Source organism: Sprattus sprattus, assembly GCF_963457725.1.
Source record: "Sprattus sprattus genome assembly, chromosome: 12".
Classification (NCBI taxonomy): domain Eukaryota; kingdom Metazoa; phylum Chordata; class Actinopteri; order Clupeiformes; family Clupeidae; genus Sprattus; species Sprattus sprattus.
Genome location: NC_137910.1, coordinates 25,803,787 through 25,815,208, shown reverse-complemented (window position 1 = coordinate 25,815,208; position 11,422 = coordinate 25,803,787). Strand labels below are relative to the sequence as shown.

General features: G+C 40.3%; 1 protein-coding gene across 1 annotated transcript; it reads right to left on the bottom strand.

Moving 5' to 3' along the window:
* Positions 1–1,928: 1,928 nt before the first annotated feature.
* cyp26c1 (cytochrome P450, family 26, subfamily C, polypeptide 1) lies at positions 1,929–5,986 on the bottom strand (the record flags this gene model as incomplete). Its single annotated transcript, XM_080848915.1, has 6 exons — positions 1,929–2,300; positions 3,526–3,984; positions 4,116–4,271; positions 4,552–4,827; positions 5,101–5,325; positions 5,783–5,986. The coding sequence occupies 6 exons, from the start codon at positions 5,984–5,986 to the stop codon at positions 1,929–1,931; spliced, it is 1,692 nt and encodes a 563-aa protein (XP_080705041.1).
* Between the last annotated feature and the right edge of the window lie 5,436 nt (positions 5,987–11,422).

The window sequence follows — 11,422 nt, the reverse complement described above, 5'->3', positions numbered from 1 at the left end:
TACATATCTGTGTTTAGACTGTCGGTGTGGGTGTGCAAATCTGCATAATCTGCTTTCTAAATCAAGCTTGCTGGCCTATGACAGCAACTGCCTGGCCTACCGGCTCTAATACAAACGCATTGCCTTCATCGGCTACATATAGGTAGGCTATAGTGTACACTACAATGTAAGCAATGTTGTCAGATTTTATAATTAGTGAACGTTTCCGTAGTAGTAGGCTACTTACTCTATTGGGCTCCTGTTCCCTAAACCCCTGACCTGCTGGTGACCTGCAGCACAAACTCTGACATGTATCTGAACCATGCCAACAGCCAAGTTCACTGGCTTTTGAAAGACACTGCAGAAAAGCCCAAGAAAAAAATCACTGCACGATAATCATTTCAAACAGGGATACTTCCGCATCACAATAAATGACGTCGGCACAAAACAAACGGTAGTCTTCACCCCGGAATAGGGGGGTTCAGGACCATGTTCAGGACAAGTTCATTCGGGTGTCACAGGGACCTTTCAGACAAGTAGTAAGGTATAATTTTTTTTTCAAAACTCACTTTGTCTATAGCCTAGATAGAATGATAGAATGAAAGACATACATTTCGTTGCAAATAACTCGTATGCTATAGGATTGTTTATGATGGTAGCATCCTGATGTCAAACGCAACTGAGAGATACTTCATCTTCAAAAAATGACAAAGGTTAGTAACCTGAAATGTTCGTTATGAACTGAAAAAAATCTGTTTATTTTCATCACTCATTACACTTTCGTTTGTGTTATATGACAGATATACACATATTAAATCTAGCCTAGGCTATAAGAAAACATTGCACATTTTAATATGGTACGATTTTTAAGATGCACAACCTGACCCCAAAATATCAAAAATATAACCGATAGTCTAAAACACAAGACTGCAACGAATCATTCACAGAAATACAAATATATACATAGGCCTACTCACAACACTTGAAAAAAAAAGGTTTTGCGCACTTTTCTCGGTTAGAGAACCTGAACTCATCCGAATTCTAATTGCTCTACAGAAATCAGTAGGCTACACTTAAATCGGTTCTCTGATTGAGAAAATCTTAACCTATCTCTTTTCGAAGAGTATGTAGAGTGAAAGTGCTATACGGTTTGATTCTCCTTCCTTTTTACCAACCCACATTCTTGATTCACAGCACATGAACCATTTCTTCACATTTTACATTCCTCATTAGTACATATATTCAGCAGGAAATATTCATGGAATCACACAATGGGCTATATTTAGAAAGTAACAAACCAACCTGATTGAGCATAAAACATCAACTATTGGTCGTGATGGGGACATTTTATCTGTGTAGGGTACATAACTATGTTAAGCTACTTATTTCTACAATAATCTATAAATAGAGCTTATTTTGACCTACTTCATTTAAAAACATATAGGCTACGATATAGTATATTGTACAGGATGTAACACATTTATAAGCAATTCATTGTATGATAAAGTCAAAGTAGCTAATGAAATAGGTTGTATGTGTCCATGGGCCAGATAACTGCACTGAAGCATAGTGAGGTAATCTGTTCAGAGAAGGCGTGCGATGTTCGCTCAGCAGTCTTGACTCCTTCCTTGTGTGCTCTTTGATGGTCTCGTCAAATTTCTAGAGGCATAACTACGACTAAACCATCAGAGTGAAACAATGAACAATCTTGTTTGAACAAAACCTTTGACGTGTCATGTCGTATAGCCAAAGCCCCTTTTTTGGTGTCCTTGGTTATGCATTTCATGATGGCTTGACTAAAGTGTAGTGTAGTTATGTTGCAGTCTGAAACACTCATGAATAAATTGTCCAGAACTTGAGTGGTGTAGCCTTTTTACAGCGCATATGAACATAATGCAATAATTTAAATGGAATGGTTCTTCAATTCAACTGGGACGATGAAATGGTCTTTAAATGTAACTTGTCTGGTTATGACTTCCACTGAAATTCCTGCAACTGAAATGAACATGCAAGCCGTTGACCGGATGAACAATCGGTACTGTTTGCATTCTGGGATAAGTATCTGTGGACAGTTGCCATTCCGATGTGCCCAATAATTCAATAGCCAGAGTTTTCAAAATTATTACAGCGAGCTCCCGTCCAATACATCGCCGCTCGCCCCCACCAAAAGGGACGTAATTGAAGCGTCCGGTTTTGCTCTCGTCACGGTCCGTGTTGAAACGGTCCGGGTCGAAAAGCTCGGGACTCTGATACACTGCTGCCGTCTCGTGTGTGTCTCTGATGCTGTACATGACACTCCAGCCCTTTGGAATCTGATACCCCTGTCAAAATAAATAAAATAAAAACATAATTAATTCACACGACATAAGTCACCTTTTTAGTTGTCTTCACCTGCCTGATAGACGTAGCAGGTTAAATACAGTCGTTAGCCTATCCGCTGTATCAGCAGCAGTATTCCATAAAAAATTAGGCTGTAGGCTACATAATATGGGCGAAATACAGACTTTTCATTCCAGAAAGTGGAAATCTTCGGTAGGCCTGAACTGCGCGTCATCCCAAATGTGAAATCGAACATTCAAATTCAATGTATAATTTATTTGCAATCAATTGTAAGCACAAATAAATTTGTGTCTTCGTTACAACAATAAAACACAAGTGACGTATAAAGCAGGATACAGACCTAGCGCAGCACTGGGCATAAACCTATCTTGCCTTAGGAAACTGCGTACAGAAGCGTATTGAAAAGGTAACGTCTCAAAAATGTTGCACTTAGGTGCTTTTCGTAACTGGCGGTTACGTTTCGAGGTGTTTCCCAGTGCGTCCTTAGCTAAGGTATACCTTCTCTAAGTGATACTTACATAGGATTGGTCTGAACCACTAAGCTATACCTTAACACAATTTTCAGAAGAAGAAAACAAGATCATTAAATAATAATAAATACAATCAGAAATGAATTACATGAATTAATATGTATGTTAATTTGTAATCCCTTGCGAATCGAAATATATGGGTAACATCTAGCCTGCAGAACGTCCTCACTGGGGTTTTTTATTTTATTTATACTTGCATAGTATTTCTTGTTGTTGTTATAGGTAGATGTTATTTCTAAAGATGATCACATGCGCTCCAATCTGAGTCATGTCCATTGCACTCATCTCAAACCTGGGATCTCATCTAGGATGACTAGATTCTAGAAACATGGATTCAGCGTCTTATGGTAACTGGTAACCCTATGGTAAATGGTAACCCTAACTGGGAAACCCACTCCAGATTATTTTCTCCTTGACCTGCAAGTAAAACTAAACTTCAGATGATCCACTGGTTTGACCTGTGGGGTCGGGATATTGAAGGGTTTGGATGTCCCCTAATAGCTTAAAAGAGTCTGCCTAGCCTACTCTGGTATTGAAGAATTGGAAACGTAATGCCGAAGCTAATGGATCCTCATCCTGAAAGTGGCCCCTTTTTACTCCTAAAATAGATTTAACTTTTTCATTAGAGAATAGCTTATCACATGCCCTGCAGGCTACACAGGTATATTACACTTACGTTAAGTTCGAAAGTCTGGAGCACCGTTCTGTAACCTCCCGAAACTGGTGGAAGAAACCTGAGTACTTCCTTCACAACGCAGTCGATGTAAGGCAACTGTGTAAGTTTCTCCAAACTCAAGTAAGGGACTTGCACTTGAGAGATCTGATTGTCTATGGTGTATCCAACAGGCACGCCGTTGATTGTATTTATCAAACTTTCAGCGTCTGAGCACCTTTGTCCTGGCTCGTCTGTTGATGGCACTGCATCGTTCAGAGGTACAGCTTGCGCGCTCTTCCAGCTGATTTCTGTGCGCTCGGAGTCGTTGGCGATGTGTTTGTCCCCTTCAAGGCCCTCTATCGCAAGCTCTTTCCTTGCTTTCTCTACCACACCTGGGTGTTTCAGCAGCTGAAGTATGAGCGATGTAGATGCGCTGGCCGTTGTAGAGTGGGCAGCAAAAATCAACTCCACTGCAGTCTCCTGGTGAACACAAATGATACAGATAATTCATCCTTTTGCTCTTAATCTTAAGTAAGAGTTTATCTATTTCAATAGCCCTGTCCCAGAGCCCCCCGCTGTTGGCCATATAAATAGGCCCACATCATGTTTACCTTGAGTTCCTGCAGGGTCATTTCATAATCATTGTCCTTGGCGCTGCTTAGCATGTAGTCAAAGGCGTCGCAATACTCCTCCGCATGCTGCTTCTTAAGTTTCTCCTCAATAATCTTCTCCATGGACGCATGCAGTATTTCCCTGGCTTTGATACCCTATGGAGATAACAATAAAACATGCTTCATTTTAACATGTGCCGTCCTGCATAGCTGTTGTGCGCCATCAATTAATGGCAAATTCCATTAAAATGCATTCGTACATTGCTACTTTGAAGATACACCTAACCAAATATGTAAGTACTAATATTCTCGACAGCAATTATTTCATGTCTCCTGGCATATGTGTTGGTCTATTCATTTCATTTTTAACCACATTATTGCAATACAAATTTGAAAGGGGTTTTACTGAAGTCATAATGCAAAGTATATATCTTACTTTACGCAGTCCGCTGAGTGGTGCATCAATGGGCAAGGAGAAGAGATTGTTCATCAGTTGATCAAAGATCTTTGAGAGGTACGTGATGTGGTCCTCCTCGAGCCTCAGACCGAGCAGGACTGTTACAGCTATTCGGAATGTGAGCGACTTCGCTGCCGCATAAACATCCACAGGACCGGCCTCTGCACACCATTTAGCAATTTCAGACTTGACAACATCTTGGAGGCGCGTCAGATACGTTTCCAACGCCCCGCGGCTAAACACTTTTGCCAAGATCTTTAAAAAAAAGAAGGGAGTGATAACAAGTTATTGCACTTGGCTTTCTGACACAAAAACTGCTGCTTCACATTTTAATTAATATATATATATTTTTATTATTTCACAAGTAAATTGTAAAACTTTAAATATTTTATGAAACATGCTAAAATCATTACATATCCATTTGTAATGAAGGGCATAGCCTATACAGAAGTACACACTGTTGTGAAAACTGCTAATTGACAATACTGTTGGCAGTCTTAAAGTAAGGGAATGAATTGTAATTACTACCTTCCTCTTCTTCTTATGAAGATCCCCCACGGAATTGACCAAAGTGTGGGGTCCAAGGATGACGCGCGTGCTCTGGGGCCATTGTGTGCACACCAGGTTGTGCTCTCCCAGCAGAATTTTACGGATGTTTTCGGCACCAGTCACACGAATGACAGGTTTACCCAAAAGGTGTGTTTTAAACACGTTGCCATGCCTCTCTCTCCTCGAAATATGAAAACTCGACCCCTGTAGTCATACAAGCACGCACACGCACAAACACACGCACACAAACATAACACAAAAATAGAAGTGAGAAGTTCAGATCACATTTAACGTGCGCTATCATGATTTTATCTTCCAAGCGCGTGTCTATTAGAACTGCCTCCCTGGCGTGAGTGAGGCACGAAATTGAGGTGAAAACGTCTGTTTTTCACTGCAAGGAACTATTGCCTCTTCAAGTCTACACTTGCTGCTGAATAATTCCAAAGGCTCAATCAGAGCTCAAAGCTCCTGAGCGAGTCTTTCAGTTCGGTACGTTGGGTTCAAACCAGATACATGAATCATTGGGGTTCAGAGTTGACTAGCCCTAACACAATATTTAAAACAAGGCACAAACAGGCGCACAAAACAGATATTAGGATGGGGGTGTGCAGACAATTAACTTAATTTAATATAACCTCTTTTTACATGTAGGCTACCGTACCTGGAAAAGCCAGTGGAAAGTTTCTCCGACCAGCGGCCAACCCATTGAGCCCTCAGGCAACGGGAGCTTGCAGTCCTTGTCCCGTGTGATGGTCCACCGGAAGGTCCAGAGTTGCCGGGAGAGCGCAAGCAGGAGTAGCGCTGGCAAAACCGATGTGAGCGCGGAGACCACCGCAGATATGATACTGCTCTCGAATATGAACATTTCCAATAATCGACCTCCAAAGGTCCACTGTTCAACCAGGATTGGTGTGCGTGTTTTGCCTTCACAAGGTCGGAGAACCAGTAAACACTAGGAAGATGTGCTTGTGCACCCGCGTCGCGTCGAAAAGGTAGTCGATTCTCCTCTCAGTACTTTGCAGGAAATAAATACCTAGGAGGAAACAGATGAATGTCCATTTATCAAGAACATCTACCAGCTGAGATGACATGAGACCATTTGCAGCTATTGCAGGTTTACGCATTGTTATCTGTGCTGTCGGTAAAGTGATATAGGGCAAAACAAAAATCCCCGACTCTTACTCACAACTCCATCTGTCATTTAACTTTCGGTTGAATAGCGTGAAGCTGACAAGTATTCCAAGTAGTTTTACAAGTTACATGCACTGGCATGTCTTTTTATGTGAATTTTATTCCGTTCGAGGGGCACTATCCCCGAGGCTATGCGAACTTTACTGTTGCTTACCTGTAAATCACATTCTAGAGGGATATCTGCGATGCTTTGATTGAAATACTGTCAGTCAGTGATTGGATAGAACGTGTTAAAAAGGCGGATGCTGACAAAGTGTTTCACCCTCAAGATATGAACTGTGTCAAGTGCTCTAGCCAGCACATTTGGGAAAACGTGTCGAAGTATTCAAAATCATTTGGCATACATAGTCTATTTTACTGTCGAAAAATAAATCACCCATTCCTCAAATACACAAAAAATGCCCTCTGACTTACCCTTTTAGATGTCGAGTCATATCGCCGACAGGGGAAAATCCGCAAGTTTCAGTGTGGCTATCTCTCAGAGATGTAAAGCGTCCTCTCTGCAGTCTCTTGGCTTTATAGATTTCGGCATACTTCATGAACCACCTTCGGATGACGTAGTAGATCTGCGTTTTTTTCCCGAATAGCTGAGGAGGTTGTTGATAAGCCGCGAGGGTTTACAGAAAGTCTATTTTTCTACACTGTAAGATGTGTAGACTAGTCTCAGTGAACCACGAAAAAGGGGAGAGCTGTAAAGAAGGGTTGTTCGGATCGAATGGCAAAGGATTGAGGAAACAGGTAACCAATGGCAGAAAACCACTGTGTTTGAGTGACTACCGTTCATACCCAAGCGCGCCACTGTGTGCACATTAACGCACAAGCACACACAAAACATAAGGCAGGTCTTCCCGCTCCATCTAATTGTGATCATTCATTTGGGCCCTGCCAACCTTGCAGAACTTCAAACATGTAATCATTTGTTTCTCCTGAATCTACGTTTTGTCTTATTTAATAATATATATAATATATATAAAAAAAAGGCTGTAGAAAAAATGCTCCGCAACTATTGACAGATTGGTCACATATAGGCCCTATATAGTTGAGAATGAATCAGCAGGGTCTGAATACGTTTGGCAAAATTATAACACATAACATCACAACTTCAGCTGACCGTCCACCCCAGCAATGCGGCCCTCAGGGATGATTTAGCATTTAAGCGATGCATCCGTAAGGCCAGGTGGCTCATATCCTCTTCCGTTAGCGCCTGCCTTGAACACCTGTTGCATTTTGTTTTGATGTAAAGGAGAATGTTTCCTCAGGCCGCGGAAAGATCCCTGGATGCTATCCAAATTGCAGGATCTCAACGTAAGCATAGGCCTCCTGTAGACCTCTATTCATAATGAGAAATTTGACTGACTGAAGTTTGTTACTATTTAAATGTAGTTCAACCAAATAGATTAACAAATATTTTGATCCCGTTATTGCGTGTAGATTTTCCATGTATTTTTCACTGGTTCTTTTGATGATGTAGGCTAACATGATAACATATTACAAAATTAACTCTGTGCTTTTAGCGTAATGGAAATCGTTGAAACCATAAACAGACCAAGAATAGTTATATTTGTTATTATTATTATTATTATTAACGTCCTATTGTTTTAATGCAATCGCTGATATTAGTCATTCAGATAGCACTGTCGCCTATTTGAACCAAAGAAAGATTCAAATTGTGTGTGCGGGTAAGCTCTTGTTTTATAGACAAAGATAGTAAACGACAAACTTTAAGATTAAAGATTAAATCGGTAATTATAGTTATGGATGCAGAGCCGTACCCGGCTTTATATTTTTCTATTTTATTCATGCACCAGTGGTGGACAATGGAACATATTCTTTGTACAATACGCCGTCGTTGACATACATTGAAAAAGCAAGCAAATAAGAATACACGCGTGAAAAAATTGGATGTTTCTGTTCTCCTAAGAATTATTTGGGTGTTTGTGTGAAATGGTGCAATGATATTAAATGTGGTTGGATTGTGTTAAAGAAATGTTTCTGCGATGGGTCAAAATTGCACATCTATTCGTCACCATATTTAGCCTATCTAATCATGTACCCTTGATATTTATGAATAAACAAGATGATGAAACCACTAATGCTGAGAATGGTAACGCATTCTTAAAGCACAGTTTTGGGCTTGAACCCCATGCAGTGAACACTGTGGTAGCTCTTCCCTTTTCTCCTCAGCTGGCTGCTAGACATAATGGGGGTGAGGCTGGGCAAAGGAGCTCCACTAAGGAGCAGGGAAGGAGGTGAAAAGAGAGCAGCCAGACCAGAATGGGGACGGGGGATGATGAAGCTGCATCTTTATGTGTCCTGTATAGAGCGCATTTTGTGTCACTCACCAAGAGCTCCTCGTTGATGATTCATGGTAGAGTTGTTCCCCTAAAGTGTTGCTCGCCGGGCTTTATGAACCCCAGCTGTCTTTCCTCACTTTCTTTCTCCCTCTCCTCCTCTGTTCTTGCATGGGGCAACAGCCATGACGTGGGAGACCATATTTTGAATGCTTGTGTCATGATTTATGTTGTGTGGATTGTCCCTGCAAGTTATATCGATACCTCAGCATTAAATCATCTTTGGCCACAATCTGATTCAATTCTTCTCCAAGGTGCTTGATATGACTTGAAACCTGCTGATTTTTAACCTATCCAGTGTTCTCCACTCCTTTGCCTTGCTCTCTTTAAATCCATTCTTCTCTTCTCTTCTCTTCTCTCCTCTCGTCTCCTCTGCTCCCTCTGTTCTCCTGTGCCCCCTCCTGATGGGCCTGTCATCGTTTAGGTGTGAGTGGTTTGACCTGTGGAGGACTTTTTCACTGGGGCAGGAAGAGTGGAGAACGGAGGGGGTGGAGGAGGGGGAAGACATTCCCCCGTCTGAAATGTTTAGCAAATCCCATTATTAATTTTAACAGCCAGGACACGGAATACCAGAGAGGAGAGCTTGGAGGCATGTAGAAGCAAGTCTGTTACACAAACACACACACACACACACAGATAGAGAGAGAGAGAGAGAGAGAGAGAGAGAGAGAGAGAGAGAGAGAGAGAGAGAGAGAGAGAGAGAGAGAGAGAGATCACAATATACTAGCCATAGAATCACAGAGATGTCTGTGAGGGTGTAGAATTTATCTCTGTTTTTGGGACAAGTATGTTCTCTCATTCTCTCTGTCTCTCTCTTTCTCTTCTTTCAGTCAAGTCAAGTGAAAATGCTTAGCTGAGAACATGGACTTATTTCAAAGCCATATATGAGATCTGTATTTGTATGAGCAATAAAAAGGGAACGGAAGTAGAATACAATATAGACCTATCTATACTACATATTGATAGTATAAATATTTGACAATTATTAATAATTTAAAACATAGCAAGAAACTGACCTTTAAACCTTTAATTACATTCGGGTTTTTTTTAAATTGATAGCTATATTTGAGAATAAGGGCAGCAGTCCTTATTGTTGGCAGTAAATGATGACATTAAGACTTCAGTCTCACCTGAATGTGTCAAGGGCGACATGGCCATAAAAGACTAGAGGCATATAAATACAATCAATTATTGCAAATTACAGCGGACAAGTGCCATTTAATGGCACACTTCTCAAAAATACCTTCCAATTAAACTTGAGATATCAGTCTGTTGAGTTAAGAGACAGCTATTATACCCCCCTCACTGTTGTGGAGGTCAGGTAAAGTTGTTTAGATGAGATTGTTTTACAAGTAGTTTTATTTCAAACGCACTTCATGGCCATACAAACATTCAACAGATTTTAATATATATATATATATATATATATATGTATTTTTTTTTTTTTTCAAAAATATACGTAGTCAGAATGTGTTTATTTGTGTGCTGTTAAATGTTTTAATATGTTGGTTGAAAGTATTATCAATTCAAAGGATGAAAAATGTAAAGTGTTCAAGATAGTTAATTGAACCCTTTTGCCCTCAAGAATGTGCATTAAAACTACAATCATATTGTTAACAACAATATGGGAGGGGGACTGCAAATAATGCACTAGGAAGACAGAGAAGTGAGGATGGAGATAAAAGAATAAAGCTAACTAGATGAACTAGTGGATAAAGTACTCATATTATATAAAATGTTACCACTGTCCATAATTCCCCATATTTCAGTACTGGCTCTTGCTGCACATTTGAGAAAAAATAATGGTAATGGTGAAATGTTATGTTGACCTCATCACAATTGTCAATACATTGAGTCCTTAAATACCAATATGTCTGAGAGTGAACATAATTTAGGATGATTCTCCATACTCCTACATACTAAATAATGTGAAATCGGCTCTGTGTGGAAGATTAGGGAAATACCATGGGGTTTGTCTTAGGTTACTACACACACACAGACACACACAAACACACACACACACACACACACACACACACACACACACACACACACACACACAAAAAACACACACAGACACACACAAACACACAGGCACACGCACATGCACACTCACACGCATTCATTTCCGTGTAAGGATCCGCATCAGATATTCAGTAAGAAAGAAGAGTTTCGTCCTTGAGAAAGTAAAACAGACAGATCTAGACAGAGAGGGGGGATTTATAACATGCATTCAGAACTGACCTATGTATATTTACAACAAAGCATTCTCACTCTCTGCATATGAAGTGGAATAGAGTTAAAGAGTGTTTTAATTAAGGAACATCTCAACTACAGTACGAGGTCTGGCAAAACATATGTTTCTGATTAGTTAATTTGCAGATTGGTATATCTGACTTTAGTTTAAAAAGAATGACTTAATTACAGTCAGATATTATTTAAATGTGTGACAATCTGTGAAATATTAAGACCTTACATAAGATTTAAAATCTATTTGTATATTCAAACCTTTATTTGAAACACGTGTCTGCTTCTTGAGAGTGTGAAGAGGGAAGAGCTACCACAGTGTATGTGAGAGTGCTTTTATGTGAGTGTGTGTGTGTATGTATGTGTGTGTGTGTGTGTGTATGTGTGTGTGTGTGCATGACATTGAGGGAATGAAAAAGAGACTTCGTTCTCACTGGTGCAGTCTCTCATCACCCCCTCTGCTCCCCTGCCCTTCTCCACAAGTCCTGGTCGTCCGCTTTGATTCGTAGCGG